The sequence below is a fragment of the Dermacentor albipictus genome, chromosome 1 (assembly GCF_038994185.2).
Source record: "Dermacentor albipictus isolate Rhodes 1998 colony chromosome 1, USDA_Dalb.pri_finalv2, whole genome shotgun sequence".
NCBI lineage: Eukaryota > Metazoa > Arthropoda > Arachnida > Ixodida > Ixodidae > Dermacentor > Dermacentor albipictus.
This window is the reverse complement of record NC_091821.1, coordinates 460,750,753-460,770,352: the sequence shown is the minus strand read 5'-3', so window position 1 is coordinate 460,770,352 and position 19,600 is coordinate 460,750,753. Positions and strand designations below refer to the sequence as shown.

Here is a 19,600-nt window from a genome sequence, read left to right as displayed (position 1 = left end):
TGCCACGTTTCATTACTTTCATCGCCGTGGTACCTGAGATGTCTGAAAACACTTGCATCTTATTTGCAAGGCCCTAGTTGGGGATGATATTACGTAAATGCGTCAAATAATGTATATACGCCTGACATTTATATTCAAGAAATTTGCGCGCGAAGTTCACATCTCATGTTGTTTTGGAAATGAGAAAATATTCGATGTTCGATTCGATATTAGGTGGTGTTTTCTATTGGATATTCATATTTGATTCGATTTTGAAATTTAAATATTTCGGCACCCCTACTTCATTTAAAGATGAAAAAAATTCATCGATACTCAATTCCCTATTAGGTGGTTGTTTCTCTTTATTATTCGTATTGGATTCTATAAGAGAGAGAGAGAGAGAGAAAGCGAAGAAAGGAAAGGCAGGGAGGCCAACCAAATGAGCACCCGGTTTGCTACGCTACACTGGGGGGGAATAGGAAGAAGAAAAAATTACCGACGATTACGTTACTTCCTAATGCGAAATTTGAGCGCAGCAAATAAGCTGTTTCACCTTTTCGATAGATTGAGGCAAAGAAATCGAGCAACACATGTATGCGCTATCACAGAATTTTTTTTTATTTTTCACACGTATTCCTTTAACAAAGACTCCACTAACAGTTCTTGACAGTCATGAAGGAAGCTTTGTGGTCGGAGAAATAGACTGATATATGTTCGACTTGGTACACCAATGCTTGATCCTCAAAGACGAGATCTATACAAGTGCCTCGCGAGGTTGTCACAGCCGTGGGACGCGTTACGAGCGAGAGGAACGGGATGTTCTCCCGCATAAGTGTTAGGAAATTGCTGTTTGTCTTTATGTCAACATTAAAGTCCCCCACTACTAACATCGGTGTGGATCTATGGACGGTTAATGCGAGTTGCAGGAAGTGCACGACGTCTTTCGTGAGTGCGGTAGCGGACTCACGAAAGCCGTATCAGTCGGTCGCTGCTAGCGCTGGGGGGATGAAAGGGGGGCGGAGCTGGTTACGAGGCCGACGACAACGCCGACGCGAAACCCAGGAACGGACGCCAAAGAGCCATTTGTGTAGCCAGCCCTCCTCCACAGTCTCTCCTCCTCCCTTCCATCATCCTCCCTCGCCTGGAGAGCCGACAGCGCGCATGCGCGGCGGCGGAGCAGATTCGTCGGCGAGCTGGTTACGAGGCCGACGACAACGCCGACGACGACGCGAAACCCAGGAACGGACGCCAAAGAGCCATTTGTGTAGCCAGCCCTCCTCCACAGTCTCTCCTCCTCCCTTCCATCATCCTCCCTCGCCCGGAGAGCCGACAGCGCGCGTGCGCGGCGGCGGAGCAGCATATTCGTCGGCGAGCTGGTTACGAGGCCGACGACAACAACGCCGACGACGACGCGAAACCCAGGAACGGACGCCAAAGAGCTGCGCTCTAAAAGGGAGATAGTAAGCACTGAGTGAGTGTGGGAGGGACACTATAAGCGGTCTCTTAAGCCGGTGAACTTCAAATATTGTATTAGTAGTGCACTAATCGTTTTTGTGCTAGTGTCGGGTGTGGCCACGGACCGACTATCTTTGACTCGGTGAACGGGCTTGAGTCAAGTCGCTGTAATGTTGCCCGCAGAGAGAGGCGTTGTACATCGTAGCGAGGGCAAGTACACAATAGGTGCTCGATGGTTTCCTCGCACCCACAGGAGTCGCACATCGGGCTCTTGGCCATTCCCAAACGATAAGAGTATGCGTTCGTGAGGATTCCATAAGAAAATTTCACAATTCAAATATACCTAAACTTGAGGTATTTGAAACCGATGCGTAGCTAGTCTCAAAATGAGAATCCACTTTGGCATGCTCACAGAACATTGGTAGGCGCAGTACCTCATGTCGAGGGAACCTGCGTCGCGGTTTGCCAGCAGAGCACCCTGTCGCTACACTGCGTGTTACCTATTTCTGTTGCAACATGTTGGTAGTTTGAGACACTAGTCTACCTATGAAAAGAATTGCTGTTTGTGACCCCATGCGCACAATCTCCTCTTATCACTCGCTACCCCACAATATAATATGGCACCAGGACGAGGCGGAAAATTTCGTTTTTGTTTCAAAGTCGTGAGGTGAAGCATATGATTGTGATTTTTCCGATCCACACCACAATACCGGAAGTTCTCTGTAACCAAATCAAACTTCCCTTTTCGCCTTTCGTTCAGTGCAGGATCATGAACCTTCCTGAAAAAAAGAATGTTGCAGTTGCGCCCAAAAGGCGAAGCATCGATTGCGACAGCAAATCATGAGACAGCTGCACGAAGTAAAGCTTTACCGATGTACAAACTGTAGTAAGCATTCGCTTACGAACTACATCAGCTGTGATGGTGTTACACGCGCACAGGCAAACAAGAAGACATCTCCCTCGAGGACCACGGACACCCGCTGGCAGCACTGAGTGGATTGAAAAAAGGAATATTTCATGCATGGAACATCGCCGATTGTATTCTCCGCCACCAAGAAAAAATGCGCCATCAAATGCATAGTTAATTGGTCAAAGGGGAGCGTACAGCTTGCGACGAGGACAAGTGCGATGGAAGTGGGGGGACCGGTAGAGGTCGGGGCCCGTAGAAAAATTTGTTTACTAGCGGTCTTTATCACTATATTTTGAGCAACATTTTATGCGAAGCATATTACGAGAGCTCAACCCAGCTCCTCAGGCGCGGCGGTGTCGCCTTCAATACCACGTGACACCGTGACGTCACGACAAAGGAGAAACGGGGCTCCAACTCGCACCGTCGCTCGCGGCGGTATATAAGCAGCTGCGCTTGCCTCTGCTAGACACTCACGAGGTGAGATGCCTCCTGGAGACAGAGCTGCTCGTTGGAATGAGAAGCGAAGGTTGCGGCGTGCTACAGAGACTGATTTTCTAGGTGGCTTTCGCTCAACTCTTTCAAGATGGGCTGGGTGGGAATCGAACCAGGGTCTCCGGAGTGTGAGACGGAGACGCTACCACTGAGCCACGAGTGCGATGCTTCAAAGCGGTACAAAAGCGCCTCTAGTGAATGCGGTGTTGCCTTAGAAACGAGCTGTTTCTAAGGCTCAGGCGTGCGTCGCTTGCTCAGGCGCACATTTCGTTGCCGCGCCGAACGCTGCGTTGCTCGACGCTCACCGCGTCCAATGCGGGGCGCGTAGTCGCTGCGCCGTAGCCCATTTTCTTACACCCCTTGGCGGGTCGACGGGAACGCTGTTGCGTTCAACTCTTGAAGGCGAAGCAGAGTAACGCATGAGTTGTTTCTTCGTCTAGCCGAACCAAATATAGCCAAGCAACAGCATTTCACCAGGCTAAACAGTGGTTCAACTACTAAAATAAAGGCTAGTATGCTTCGCATCCTGGGCTTAACCTTAGCTAAGCCACAGTCATTTTTTTAGGGCATGATGAATTTTGTTTGTGGTTCATCTCTCAGAAACGTGGCTAAATGCGCGAATGGTGGGACAAGAAAGGCAGAGAGACAGAGAGATTGTGGGCAGGTAGAGAGAGAGAAGGCAAATAGAGGAAAAACAGGCGTTCAACCACACCAGCGTCCGATTTGGCACCCTACATTGGAGATAAGTGTAAACTGAAATAAAGATTTCACCGATGATTACGATACTTCCTAATGTGAATTTTGAGCGCAGCTGTTTAGATGTTTTAAGCTCGCGATATCTTGTGGCAAATAATTTATTTCTGAGCGGCAGGGTGCTCTCGGCGGTGGCGCTGAGCCTCTGCTCGGGCAGCTCGTTGAGCAGCAGTGGCACACGAAGCATTTCCATCGGTTGCGTCGCTCATTGTTCAGAAAGAAAGCGTGAGCACAGCGTGCACGTGGGGGTATACATAGGAGGGCTGTAAACGGTCGCTCAGCCCGGTGCATTCCAAGAACTGCATTACTGCATGAGCAGTTTTTTGTGCCTACGACGGGCGTTGACGGTGTACTCTGTTTATGTTTAGTATTTCTTATTGTACTCTTGATCATGCTTGCCATGAGGCGTTTTTCCAGCACGGCATTGTGCCCAACCTGAGCTGTTGACGAGGACTTGGACCACTTAATCTGTGTTTGCAGGTGGTTTACTACTAGTGCTGTCTCGAGGAAAGCTATAGAAATGCCATACGACACGCGACTCAGCAGCGGGATGTTCTTGGTTCCTGGCGAGCGTCCTGGTTCTGAACTGCGCCCCACAAAGGCGTTTGTAGCTTTTCAGTAGATTACAGGCCTCAATGATAGAATGTAAATTTTTGTGCTGGTGTTAGTTGATTTTGCACGTGTATATATGTGAGTGCGCGTGTGCTAGGGTATGTTTGCTTTATTTTCTCACATTACCTTTTTATTGAGATAGAAACTACGCGGACACACCAGGCGAATTTGCGCAGTCAGTCATTGTGGTGCTCTCTCTGTATGATGTCGAACTGTGACAACATCCCATCGGGCCCCGCGGCGCTGTATGCTGTAGGAGTGAAGGAAGGCATAAGAAGGCGAGCTGAGAAGGATAGTGGCTTGAAGAGCGACACCCTCCTGCTCGCCTAACGTTGTGCGGTAAAGGGAGGAAAGGGGAGCGTGTGCGCCAAGAAGGGGGGGGGGGGGGCACGAGGCGTTCGCTCGCTGCTGCTGCCGCTCCTCATAACTCGAGTGCTCTTACAGTGAGTGTCCGCGGTCATCGAGTGAGATTTGTTCATGTCTGGCTGTGCGAGCAAAGCAAGATTGTTGGCAATTTAGTTAATGTGAGAATGTTTACTTCACTTTATATAGCCGATAAATCTAGTAACCTTACTTCGCACTGCTGTCTAATGATTTGCTATCGCAATTCATGCTTCGCCTTTTGGGCTATACGGCGGCGCTTTTTCTTATACCTCACCACCTCACCAGGAGTGGGGTGTGAAATCTGTCGCTAGGCTATCCTCTCGAGATAAAATGAAGGTTTCTCACTCTCTCTCGTTGCACACTGGACTCTTGGGTCCTTCAGAGAAGCGTATATTGTCAATTACCAAAGCATAATAGGCTCACTTGTCGGGGGTTGCTGGTCGCCTTGCACAAACGGGTTCCCGTCGTTGGGGTTGCAGCCCGTGCTCTCCACCAGGGCCTTCATTGTTTTCTTAGCGTACGTAGGACGTTTTCGATTCTTCAAGCACGACAATCCTGGCGCAATGAGACAGCTGGTGAGCGCGGCTCCAAGACCACTGCGCGCGGGTGGAAAAGGTGGCTGAGACGTCACAGCGAGACAAATAAATCCGTACACAGCATGTGAAAGCTTTGAAGGCGGTTGTAATACATTTTATACTACACGGTAAGTTTAGCCACGTCAATGACGGTGTGTGAATGGATGCTATTCATGCTTTCACGTCTTGTGGCGTTCTTCAATCGTCCACATCTTTCAAGGAGCGCTCTGTATACATAGCACAAGTAATCCACGTAAAACAATAGGTGCGCTTGTTCATTTAATGGTGTTAATTGTTGGCTTTAATACAGCGCAAACAACGGAGACGAAGGGGAGACACGAAACTACAGGACTGAATTACGACTCGGGAATTATGAATCAATACCAAGTAGCCCGATTCACAGTTCTCCTAAAAGTTGGTTTTAGACTGGCAAACCTGTTTTCTGCGACCAACGAAACAGCGGTGTGTTCGTGTCAATTGTCGCAATATATTCTTTTGGAGCGTTTGGAGTATGCTCTGAGCACTTGCTGGGGCTTGAACAAAACAGAAGCGACACATCTTCACCCGAAAGTATGTGCGAATAATATATGCGGGGGCCTATACTCGGCGATGTCAACGGGGTTGAGGTGCGGCGTAGTGGATATAATTGTAACCACTCAGTTTCCGGTTTAAAGCCTGCCACAGCGCTCGTGGCTTTTCTGAGATTTACGTTTGAACTGCTGCCTGTCATTCGGCTCAGCACCTCTGGCAATGTTCCGATGAAGATGAGGTGGCGCAGCTGGGAAACACTGAGAATAAATGCTGAAAGCATGAAACCTGAGCGATAAACCTGTTTTCATCGCCTTGGTCACTCTGTCCGCACATTTTTTTTTAAAGGATGGCTCCCACTCTGGCGATGCTTAACCTAATATCTTCAGACTGGTCGTCTGGTGGCCGCCTTAAATCACCTGATTTGTTCCGCGATTACGTCTGTTAAAACATTTGAAGTGTGTTCGAAGGCCAAGTTCCGAAAGACAACGACGTTTTTACATATCTGATAGCGCATGAATATTCAAGTTCCTATGCACGAAATAACTGTTCAAGTGGTGAAATCATTTCATACTTTTTGCTTCAGTACCACGTCAGTGCGCACAATCGAGTCGTGCCACCCATTTTGTTACCTCTAACAAACACCCACCAGCTGATCTGGCCGGTCATGATAGCAGAACAAGCTTACTTGCATCTCACTTGACGATACTCACTTGCAACTGCTCTTGGCGTCATCTATGGACATCTGAAACTCCTTCATCTTCTCTTGCAGACAAGTCTCGATCAGTGGCAGTGGGGCGCAGCCGCGCATTGGCACAAATGCTGCGAAGATAACGAAGATAGTGTATAAATAAAAGAAGGAGCCTGCATGTGTCTTAAGTGAGAGGCAACCGCAAGTGTACTAAAATACGAGGCGGTTAAACAATGATCAACGAGGGTTTCACGGCATTGCATCATTTTGTTATAGTGTACATGTTTTTAATGTACGGTGCCGCAGTGATGACTATACGAGGGACACTTCGCCAATTTTAAGGCGAGATACTTAAGTGGCTCGTTGCAATGCCTCATACCTAAAAAAACGCGGCGTCTAGTCGAGTGGTACAAAAAAAATATCACTATCGGCAATGGCCCATCGTCCCGTAAGCATACAACACACAGAAAAGCATACGTTTCACTAAAGCACAAGCCCAAAACAAGCAACCGTACCATCAATAAAGCATCGCATAACCTCCTCGGAAGTGCGCTGTGGCCGAGTATGCCCGACAAGTGAGAAACGAGATGCGACGTGCGAAGCGGCGGGAGCAATGCTTTCGACCGCGAGTGCTGGCCTGCTGAGAGGAGGCAACGTAAAGTTGAAGAGAAATCGTCGTCGGCGCGAGTCCGGCCCCGTTACAGCAGCGCGCGAAGCCGCAGCTAAGCGTCGAAAACGAGCCGAAGAGGCCGAACTGCGAAAGCAGCAACGCGACGATGCGAGACGGCAACGTAGAGAGGAGGCCGAAGCTCGAAGTCAACGGCTTGCCACACGCTTACATCACACTGCGGCTCGTTATGTCTTGCAAGAAGTCTGACCCCTCCAATCGTATAGCTTAATGCATTACCAAGTGTGCAGCAGGCTTTCTCCTTCACGTGCTACAGGAACGCAACATGCTGTCGTACTTTTCTTACCATTGGAAAAACACCATGCTGACCATAACGTGAAATATGCGCTTAAAGAAAGTAAACGAATGAATTTTCACTACGACGACGGGATCAAAACCCGAGTCCTGTGGGTTTGTAACATGGCTTTCACTGCTATTTGAACACGCTAACGACGTAGCTCGTGCGACAAGCGCCTGGTCGCTCGAGCAGATTTAGTCCGGAGAAAGATTTGCTCCAGAGCCTGATAGGGCAGACCATCGCTGGCGAGAGTGGTAAACCAAACTCACCTGTGCCTGTGCTGGCAATCAGCAAAGAAGAAAATAAGCTCAATGAGCTGATTTACCCAAATCTCTTAACACCCACTCGCGCTTGACTCAATTAAAAAATAATTTGCCATTTTAGCACAAGAATTCATTCACCATGGTACCGGGAGATAGAGACATAGAGAGGAAACATTTGTTTATGGGTATGGTAGGCCCGCATTGCCGCTTTAAGTAAATACAGCCGGTGATAATAAAGATATCAGTTGGGAAGTGCTTTGCGTGTCTTCTTGAGTGCAGAGAATGCAGCAATACAGGGGACGCCAGAGGGTGTTCGTTGTCCGTGAGCGTGGAGAAAAGTTGTCCCTGTCCCATCGAACGGCGCCGCGGCGCTCCATGGGACTCGGAGGCTGTAGTTACAGGGTGAAGTTAGAAGTCCACTTATTTGAAGTGTTGGTAGTGTTTTGTGGAGCACCATACAACAGGCACTTCTGTCTAAAGGCTACCGAACCGACTTACATTTGAGCAGTTTGAAGTTCGTGTCGTTGCAGGCGTCTTCGTATATTGCATTGTACAGTTTCTCCATGTCTGCCAGCGCAGGGTGAGTGTCGGAACAAGGCTGTAGGTCGTTGTTGCACAACGACTCAACGTCATGTTCCCTGCACCAGGGAAGTAAAAAAAAAAGACGTCCATTTATGCATGTCGCACAAAGGAATGGTGAAAGTGATTAACTACGCACATTCTTTTTAAAGTTGTTAGGACAACTGATCAATGTGCAACATATGTGCATACATATGCCTAATTATGCTACAAATAGGGCTTAGCGGTTCCAGTACATCCTTTTCCAGAAATTTAGATTTTTCAGCGTATATATAAAGGATCGTAAAAAATATTTGACAAACTGCCCAAAACCACAATTTGGACACTCTCTTCTGGACGTCGCGTCTATTTCTCCAAACATGGTCGCAGTACGAAGACTTCCTGTTCCGCCATGTTCCAGCATAGTCTAGTCAAACATAGTGTCCTCCTAGGATTTTAAGCCTAAATATGGGCGTGTACTTAGGTTTCTATGCAAAGAAAAATGCTCCGCCAAGAAAATGAACAGTAGAATGATGAACATGAACGAGAGTTAGTGTCCTTCTGATGTTGCAGTAACTTGCTGGCTGAGTGACTTTAGACAAAGCCATGTGTACGTGTAAGGCAACTCAAGGTGAAAACGGCCCACCATTTTAACGATTTGGAAAGTTCAGTCACAGCGGAAAGCCTTACAACAGGGCATCGCCAAATGAAGGCGTCCGAAATTTCCGTGGAATTGAACATTTTGTATGGCAGTGATTGCACAATCGTTCATAACACGTTAAACATGACAGACGTTAGACTCTACCACTTGCATTTATCTAGGAAGCTTCATAGCCTATCTGGTCCACCTTAGACAACGCAAGTGTATTATTGTGAGAACGTTAGGGATGATGGTACTCACTTGCACAGGGTCTCCAGTTTGCTCGCGTTGAGTGGTCCACGTGTGAAGTCGTTGAGAAACCTTGCGAGGATGCCATTGTAGCACTCCTGGACTTGCGTCACGTTGCATAGTCGGGGGGAATCCGACGCTGTGGGAGCAATGAGAAAAGCTGCATTAACTATAGGAGTATATGCCCAATTATTGACTAGGCGAGCGCTTTCCGGCCTTATGCGCAATAGCATCCCGACGAAAAGAGGACACACACGCGGCAATGTTATTCGCCTTTTATTCCTGAATGCCATGCCCCTCTGCCAACCTTCTAATTAGGAAGGGCCGTTATAAGCAGCACCTCTCGTTAAATGGGGCGCCTCTGATTTTATTACTCCGTTTTTCTCAGATTTAACGGTTTCGATGCCAAGGTAAAGCCTTAAAAGGGAGTGTGGCGTCAGATGTGCTTCACTTATATCTGGTGGCAAACTCCCGTGAAAGAGTTTGGCACACCACCGAATTGCACCAATTATAGCTAGTGTGAATATTTCCACTCTATTGCTTTTAATGTTCATGCATGAAATACCCAGCAAAGAGTGCAAGGCGGATGTTGATTGAGAACAACCAATTTTGCTTTGGTTTTGGTTTTGGTTGCGCACGGCAACCAATTTTTATACTTCTTTAAATTTCTTTCTCATGATCAAGGTCCCTTTTGAGTAAACGACCTAGGTTAACGTACTCCTTTACAGAATACAGAGGCTGACTGGCAATACTGAACTCTTGTTCCATTGCTATTGAACACCTTTGTCTTCTGCATGTTATTCTTTAACACTACTCCTACACTCTCTCTCTGTTAAGGTCCTCAATCATTTGTTGTAACTCGTCCCCAGTGTTGCTGAACAAGACGATGTCATCTGCAAACCGAAGGTTGCTGAGATATACGACGTTGGTACTCGCTACTAAGCCTTCCCAGTTGAATACCTTGAATACTTCTTACAAGCATGCAGTGAATAGCATTTGAGAGATTGTGTCTCCTTGCGTGACGCCTTTCTTGATAGGTAACTTTCTGCTTTTCTTGTGGAGAACCATGGCAGCTGCGGGATCTTTGTAGATATTTGCCAAAATATTCACGTACGCCTCAGGTACTTTTTCTTCACGCGATGCCTCTATGACTGCTGTCATCTCTACTGAACCAAGTGCCTTTTCATGACCTATGAAAGCCACATTGAGAGGTTGATTTTACTGTGCAGATTTCCCGAGTAACTGATTGATGCTTCAAGAAAATAAATGAGCGCTACAAAGACGCGGACTAAAATAAGAACATGTACGACGGAGAGGCGCTAACTTCCAACTGAATCTTTATTTGCAGAAGCAGAGTTTATACAGATAAAAACAAGAAAAGCACTACCGTGACTTTACGACCTCTCTATCGCATCAGCAAAGCAATATCTTTTTCGGTAAGTGCCACTGACGGGCAGGTAATGCACGTGCCCTCGTCTTTTGCCATGTAGAAAGCTTCTAATATGTCTCTTTCTAGTCTATTTCTAGAACGTGCCTGAGACCTGGTGCCACGAAGATACGGACGGCATTTGTGACGTTTGCAATGTTCAGCCAGATGGCCCCCTGCATTGTTATTTACGGCCCAATTGTGCTCGCGCGCCCTTTCATTGTAACACCGTCAGGTTTGGCCGATGTAAACCTGATTGGAGCTCAGGGGTATCCCATATACGAAATTTCTAGTGCATTCCGTGCACTGCGCTGCATCTTTCTTCGAGCATGGTTCGGGTTTTGCCTTTGTCAGCATCGGGCATATCTTGGCCAGTTTACACAGGGCGCTGAAAAGAAGATTCACATTGTGCCTTTGCGCAACCTTCTTGAGGTTGTGGGACACCCTGTGCCACTATGAAATAGATTGTAATCTCTTCCTATAAACTGGTTTCTCTTTGTTAATGAGGGCATTAACAAAGAGAAGAGCTGTTTGATATTTTGAAGAAGCTTATCACAGACGGTAGAAACCAAATGTGAAGGGAAACCGACTAGGCGCATCCTTGTAACTTGGTTGTTAAAGCTGCTTTCTACTTTGTGGATGCAAGATTTATTTAGAGCTGCCTTTAGATTTTATCTGAATTGATACATCAATAAGTGGCATGCAACCTTATAGTTTTGATTTGACAGTGTTCAACTCTGCGTACTGCTTTAACATCCAGCTCTGCGTAGTTTCGGACCTTATTTCTATGGCTTTCCTTGGCGGCCCCGTGTTTTCTACCCTTCTGACTACAGGCTTCATCACTGCGGCGAGGCCGCACATATGGGTTTATTCATTTGACTGCAAAATCTGTTTCGTTATTGTCCACTGAAATTTGCGATTTAGAGCAACAAATGACTTAAAACCTGTTAGATCTAATGGGGTTCCCGAGTGCGTGTCACAGACTCGTTAACAGACTTTAGGCGGGCATTGTGAAAGCACTGACTCGTAGTTTGGTGCTCTGTCACGTATGTATGTACTGCAATTAAAGTCAATAAATAGGTCCCTTCCTACTGTTGTGGCGTCAGTCCTGCTCCTCCAAAAAAACTGCTCTGCTCATTCCTTTACGTCAGTAAGCCCTGCCTTTCGATTTTTCCGTTCACAATTGCATTTGAAGTATCGGTGCTGTGGCACACAAAACACGTATGAATTGTCAGTGTAAACTTTTTTTTTGTCTCTAGCCGCCGACAATCTGATTAAGTCTTTCTCGTTCTTGTACATTTGTTTCGTAGTATTCGTTGTTTGATTGTTGTATTCATATGGGAGGTTGTGGCCAAGTACTGCACCAGGGTGGCCAATCCTGCTCTGGTGAGAGAGTGCGTTACCGGTTCTGGTCGCCGGGATCAGGCCGCACTCCAGGCCTGTTTGTGCAATTTTCTCAACACACGGTTTTTGTTTGTATTTTCCGGTGGAGAATAGCGCGGCACCGGGATTTGAACCATGGTCCTCTTGCAGGGGAGACAGATACTCTACCGTCCCCGCAGTAGTTAAATTAAAAAATTAAATTATGGGGTTTTACGTGACAAAACCACTTTCTGATTATACGGCACGCCGTAGTGGGGGACTCCGGAAATTTCGACCACCTGGGGTTCTTTAACGTGCACCTAATTCTAAGTACGCGGGTGTTTTCGCATTTCGCCCCCATCGAAATGCGGCCGCCGTGGCCGGGATCCGATCCCGGCCACGGGATCTAGGGCCCTATAACGTAAAACTATTCCAATATGTTTCTATTCCAATTTCCTGACGTCAAATTTGCGTAACCACCGACGCAAGCACCGGGCGGTCACCCATAGGGTTGTCTGAACAGACCAATCAAACGCTCTCCTCGTTCATAGGAGGTCCCTTTTGTTTGCTTGAAAAACGAATAACATTGCCTACACTGAGCGGCTTGTTGAATCTAATTGGCTGACAAGAGGCGAGGAGAACGCTCAAGTGGAGAGGGATTCACTAGGGCAGAGCCAGTGCACTGAAAACCGATAACCGGATGAAGAGGGTGGTGCCGGTGTCTGCGATTGGTCGGCTTTCCCTTACTTAGCTTGTGGTGGCTGGTCGAAAATCGCGGCGGCATGCAACGGAAGCTTAAGAATGAAGCTAAAATTGACCCTCAGCAAAGAATAGTTGGCAGAATGAGGTAGTAAACGTGTCGAAAGTGCTTAAAAACGTTACACGGTAATGCAAGAAGTTTTATTATACGCAAATACACCCATGCTCTCCGGCAGGTGCGAGTAGCCAGCGTCTCAGCAATCGGCGGCAGCTATCTTTTATTCCTTTCGGAACGGGGCAGCCTGCGGCTATTCCGAAAAAAAATTGTTTTGTTCGGCATATTAATGCATCTTTATCGCGTACACGTCACTTTGACGGGGTGAGTTCTTGCGGTTTTGTGACGTCGCGTGACAGGTAGGTGAAGTGGGTGCAGCCCGAAAACCTTTTACCAATAGCCGAGGGCTAATGGCGAAAAGGAGTCGAATCAGAAATAACTGTTTTTCTTTTTTCTGTCAAATCATGCATAATCAGTGTGCACACATCATATCAGATGGGGAGGTATTGCGGTTTTTGTAACGTCGCGTGACAGACAGGTGAAATGGGGGGTGGTCGAAAAAAGTTTTTGACCAATCGCGGAGGGCTGATAGCAGAATTGGAATAGAAAAGTTTGGAATAGTTTTACGTTATAGCGCCCCTAGTTAGATCTAGATCGTGCATTCTAGTTAATAGCGTCGGTTTTAGCCTGCTTCAAATGATACAACAGGTGCACGTGATGACAGCTTATTCCGAAACTACGCAGAGCTGGATGTCAAGGCAGTACGCAGAGTTGAACACTGTCAAATCGAAACTATAAGGTGGCATGCCACTTGTCGATGTATTCATTCAGATAACCCAGCATTTATCCATGCTACCAGGTTCGGGGACTAAACAAAGAAGGTGTAGGTTCCCTAGTGCTGTAAATAAAGAGAAAGGGACAATTTCTCGTGAAAAAGCTTTTCTCCAGAAATCCGAAACCTTATTACTTTTTGCTGCATTCGCATTGCGATAAAAAAGTTCGACCGCGCACTTGAAAAAGATGGAATTCACATTACCGTCTTTTGTAGAGTTAGGACTCTGGCGCACGTGGTCTCACACTTAGGGCGTCAGACGCACGCAAACACATGCACCACCAAACTGGAGGTCAATGGCGGAAGCACAAACATAGCGAGGACACGAGACGTCTCACTTACCGTCGGTTGAGGCGGCGAACAGCAACACCGCCAGCATCCATTGTGCGTGAAGGTTTCCGACTCCCATTGCGAACATGGTAGACGCCGACCGCACGGCAGCTCGGAGACAGATACAATGGGATGTTTTTTAGCGGCGTCTGCAAAGCGTGCCGGGCAGCGGTTGTGCTTGCCTAGCGCGGGAAGAAGAAAAAAAATATAAAACGTGCAGGCGCGGTAACGTGAACCGGAAAGAGCGACAAGATAAGCTAAGAGGCTATGAGATAAGGCAGTAGTTTCAGGCGAAATCGGCCCGCATGCGGAGGAAGAGAGTGTAAAATACGAGACAAGTGGAGTATCGGTAGATTTAGCTGTGAGAGACGGTGTTGCAGCTCTTGCGGGAAACTGATTATTCCAGAAATCTGCCCCCCGTGCGCTTGTTTCACGGAGGATGGCGCAACTCTTCGAAGTTAAGCGCGACGTAGATGATAAACGTGAGAATAAATTAGTAAATGAAGTCGCTCACAGGCGAGGGCTCTGACGGACAACGGGTAGTGTTCTCCTTTCAGTAAATGAACGAATAAACAATTTGTGGAAAGCCAGAGCCCGTCCTGTTTACTTCCTCTTTCGTTGCGGTCGTATTTAGCACTAACTCCTGTTACGAAGCTTGCGTCGTTTCTATCAACGACCCGTTGGTCAGAGGAAGCGTCAGTAAATACCCTACCATGGATGATAAAAAAGCAAAAAAAACCATAACAGGGTTATCAGATTAGATAGATACAGACAGAAAAAAACCCGTGTTCGTGAATCGATTGGGGATTTAGAAGGGTGTGATAAGCGGTATAGCAAATATGTGCTCATGAGCGCAAATGCCATAGCCTGGGAGATGAGCACATATAGACGTCAAACACGGAGTTATTTACGGCTTGGCTGACGGCTTACCATGTACTAGAGCGAACGGCATTATGCTTCCCGCTTGTCACACGTCTAACATGAATCAAACTCGCGTAGCCCGTATTATTTTTCGAGGTGGCGTGTTTAGGCACCCGATTGAACATTTTGATCCGTGACGTAGTCTATTATTGTTTCAGTTCCTTTTTAGACTAATTTCTTTCGTTTTTAGTCTTTGTACCTGATATTTATGTGAATTACAGGGTATATTTTATGTGTCCAAGTACCTTGCGGGTGTTTCCCTTTTATTCGTGTGTGATGGCTGTGCGTGCATACCTGTATCATTGCGTGAGTCATTATTTCAGAAATTTTCCGTTTGCGTTCATTTTATATGGTTATTTAAAGTAGCAATGATAATGTATTCCACGTATCATGTGCATATAAGTATGCAAAATGCGTTAGGTATCATATTAAACTGTAGCATAATTAATTAGGATTTTACATCGCCCTCTGTGTAACGCCCTGAGAAGTATCGTTAAGATTTATTTATTTATTTATTTATTATTTATTAGTTACCTGCATCGCCCCATAGGGCATTACAGCGGGGAGGTTACAAACTTGAATGAATACATGAACAAATTGTTTCAATGCGTGGAAAAAAGCATCATTTTCTGTGATGTATAAAATGCTCGATGGCAAACTGTTCCAATCTCGAGCAGTTGCAACAAAAAAGAAATAAGGAAAGACGTCACCCTTACAAGAAAATTCCCTGACCTTCAAACAGTGGTGAAGTCGCTTAAATGTATAGTATAATATAACAGAGGTAATGACCGAATGAATGAAGCTATTAATAATTGAATTATTTAATGAATTTTTAAACCATTTGCCCGACGCTAAGCGACAACCTGCGAGTGCGTGACACAGATGCAGGTTCTGTTCTTGTGTTCTCTACCCTTTCTTCTCTTATTCTGTGCCCTGTACTTTGCTCGTCGTGCCCTTTCCCTCCTACTCTTTCTCCTGTTCTTCGCTCCCTATCCTTTTTCCGGTGACCTTTTCCCTCTTGAATTGGGTGGCGTTGTGCCCTTCCACGTTGGGGGCATTTGCCAGCTAGCTCCATTTCTCTTACCTGAGGTCGTTAGTATTTCACAATTAAACCTAATGACAACAGTAGCGAAACCAATTTCCCACGACATGAGATGTAAGAAGAGACGCAAAACCTGAATAAGTTTTCATTTAAGTGATATTGCCATATATGTTCTGACAATTATCATATTTTTGTGTTGCTGGCGTTATCTTGTATTATTGATTTATTTAAGCTATTGACTTATGCCTAACGGCAACTGCATGACGTGGCGTTTTGTTTCTCTTTTTGTAGTGGCTTCATGTTCAAGCATGTTTGCGACAAGTGCTTCATTGTCAATCAATCAATCAATCAATCAATCAATCAATCAATCAATCAATCAATCAATCAATCAATCAATCAATCAATCAATCAATCAATGAAAAACAAAGGCACATAATGGATGGAACGGCTGTCGTGTTTCACATAGAACAGCAGATTATGAGCCGGCGTGATGCAATCCGGAAAACCGCAAGCATATGTTTGAGCCGACATGCATTGGACAGAGACAAAACACCCGCGAAAGGCTCCCGTCCATGACGTGGATTGTCCAAGGACGTGGAGGTCGCCTTATATATCGTTAATGATTATTAGGGGCGGCAGGCGCACGATCGCTGGCTGATAAGGAAACGATCGTGCCTGAAAGTAGCTACATAAGTAGGGACCCCTGAAGCACATTCGAATTACATGTTATTTCCTTGCTTCTTTTTTCTTCTTCCCAACCCAAAATCTAATTTTATGCTCGGGTGAAAAGGCCGTCGACCGAATCATAGCAGGCCATAACATTTGGCATGGCCATGTTTTTACGCGAGAGAATTTATGCAAGATACACAAATAACCGCTACACACACACTAGGGCAGCGATATGCGAATGCCGCAGGTGAAGTCTAAAGAGCCTGTGCATTTATGGCGCTTCATTAATAAGTTATGCGGAACCCCTCACAGAAACAGTCCAGGCAACTCCCAAGTCTCTCTTACTGCTGAAGCCGCCGATACCAGATTCGACGGCCTCGATAATGACAGCATAATCATGACCAGGCAGAGAAAAAGTTCATATACCACATGGCAATGGAATTGCGCAAGTTACCGAAATAAAAAGGCGAATATCTAAAAACTAAAACAAGCCAGACGTAATAATTCCACAAGAAACGAATGGTCTCGCGAGACTATCAGGGTACCAACCGTAGGAGAAACTGTAGGAAAATGCCGTAGGACAAAGCCGTAGGAGGAACCAAGGTCCTTAGCACCCCAGTCAAAAGAGACCATATGGTTGTACAGCACGAGTCACAGACGCAGCCAACATACTGACTGAAATTATACCATCAAGGGAGACAAATATTAGTATATTAATTCTAAACGTATACAGTAGTCCAAAATTCAAGGGACACATATTCTCACCACTATTGAAACGCATGTTCAGCACAGCAGGTGACCTGAAGGTGACAAGAGGTGGAGGCTTTAACGCCGCCCACACCACCGGGGGGTACAAATACGTCCACACCAAGGGCAAGATCTATGACGCGACTCCCAGCAGGAAGGCCTAACCCTCGTCATAGACCCAGCAACGCCCACAAGGCAAGGCAACAGCGTCTGTGACGACTCCATACCAGACCTGACTTTGCTAAGAATATGCTGTCACGTGGTCGTGACGTCAAAGAACACAGTAGCAATACTGTGAAAGGCAAAACTAGCTTTTATTGGGCGAACCTGCGCCCACAAAACAGGCTACACTTAAAGCACAACGAGAGCGGCGAACACAGTCAGCGATCGTCGAAAATCTGGTCAATGGGTCAAGCGCGTCGGCTTTTATACATCAAGCGTCAAATGTTCCAGACTAATCGTTGGGACCCGCGTTCCTTCCACAGAGTTCTACACCATTCGCGTCACGCGATGAAATGAGATAAAATAAGGTTCGGCGACAACAGACACTGAATAGAAGCATCGATAACTTTCCAGAAACTTCGGATACATGCAGGCGCGTCCCGCACTGTGCGAAAACATTTGTTAGGCGGCGAAACGTGGTCATCCGATAAAGATAAGTACACGTTTCAATACAATCAATAAGACGGCTAAATACACAGCAAGACCTGGGGAGTGACCACTCCATAATTGAAATCCAGCTCAATGGAGGCTCCGACAAACGCTGGGGTCATCAACTCAAATTAGTTGATTGGATGAAATTAGGAAAAGTAAGGGAAGATAGGAACATAGAAACCATCACAGACATTGATCAGTGAACAGCCAAATTAAAGGAAGACATCTCTAAATCAACGCAGGCGATCTCACTAGAGGCTCAGCTAGAAGCGATAGACAGCAGGCTTTCGTACATGTGGGAGACCAAACAAGGTAAGCACAAACATAACAAGAGATTAAGGAAGAAGATACCCTTACTGAACAAAGAAATAGGACAATATGCATAAGAGCTCCAAAGATGACAATGGTAAAAACTATGTACGGAGAAGGATGAGCAACTGAGCACGAGCAAGACGTGGAGCTTGCTCAAATATCTCCCTAACCCAGAGAAAATAAAAACGGTGCACAGGCAAAACAAATACACAAGACCCTATACACGCAAAAAGAGCAGAGCAACAATTCTTGAAAGAAGTTGAAGTCAAATACATATCACAGGCATCACCCTGTTTTCAACCCGAACGCGAGGGAGAACAGAACTCCGACCTCGATGAAGAGTTTAGCAAAGCAGAAATAGCAGCATTCCTGCACAAACTCAACACCAAATTGGCACCTGGCCCAGGCGCCCTTACAAACACGACCCTCAGAAACCTGGATGACGCATCCATTGACAAACTAACACAATATATCAACGAGTGCTGGAAACAAGGAACGATATCGCAGCAGTGGAGATGGCACAAGTCATCCTAATACCAAAACCCGGCAAACAACTACAACTCGGGAATCTAAGACCCATATCTTTAACTTCCTGCTTGGGCAAATTAATAGAGCATGCTTTCCTCGCGAGGCTCACCGACTACATACAAGAAAATGACTTACTTCCAAACATGATGATAGGATTCCGAATAAACCTGTCTACACAAGACGCCATGCTGCAACTGAAGCACCAAGTATTAGACGAACCAGGGGGATCGACTCGAGCCATTCTCGGGCTAGATTTCACGAAGGCGTTTGACAATGTGGCACGCCAAACCATACCGCACCAAATCAGCAGCCTTGGCTTGGCCGAGCGGACCTACAACTATATACGAAACTTCTTACTGGACAGGGAAGCAAAGATCACGGTAGGAGATTTCACGTTCGAGAAAGTACCTATTGGCAGTGCAGGCACGCCACAGGGATCATTATATCGCCTATGCTCTTTAGGCTGGCTCTGATTGGTCTTCCTAGCAAACTACACAGAATTGAAGGACTTAACCACACAATCTATGCAGACGACATCCCGCTGTGGTTAAACGATGGCAGTGATGGGTCGACTGAACAGAGACTACAAGAAACAGTTGAAACAGTCCAGAAATACCTAGAAGGCACCAGTCTAACAAGCTCGGCCGAAAAATCTGCACAGACAGACCAGACCAACGCCGAAGGGGAGACTCCTCCCCCCTCCCCAAGAACCACAACACACAAACCTACACAGACATATAAGCCAAGACCCACGATGGACAACCCGTACCAAAAGTCGAGAAGATAACGGTGTTGGGAATGATCATAGAAGCCAAGGGTACCAATGGAGAAACCGTTCGCAATATCCAAGCCAAAGTTTCTCAGATGATGGGCTTGATCAGGAGAATAACCAACAGGCACGAGGGTATGAAAGAAGCAAGTGTCTTGAGAATCATCCAGGCGTTCGTCATAAGTCAGATCACGTATGTG

The 19,600-nt window shown here is 46.4% G+C and overlaps 1 protein-coding gene across 2 annotated transcripts in view; it reads right to left on the bottom strand.

The window, feature by feature from the left end:
* Positions 1–19,600, bottom strand: part of LOC135902806 (uncharacterized) — a 70,848-nt gene that overhangs the window by 32,043 nt on the left and 19,205 nt on the right. For both annotated transcript variants that reach the window (XM_065433073.2, XM_065433074.2), the window contains exons 2-6: positions 13,771–13,940; positions 9,067–9,193; positions 8,106–8,245; positions 6,402–6,510; positions 5,009–5,181 (exon numbers count right to left, since the gene is read on the bottom strand). In XM_065433073.2, coding sequence (XP_065289145.1) covers positions 5,009–5,181; positions 6,402–6,510; positions 8,106–8,245; positions 9,067–9,193; positions 13,771–13,846 — 625 coding nt within the window. In that variant the 5' untranslated portion in view covers positions 13,847–13,940. The remainder of the gene's footprint in view (positions 1–5,008; positions 5,182–6,401; positions 6,511–8,105; positions 8,246–9,066; positions 9,194–13,770; positions 13,941–19,600) is intronic.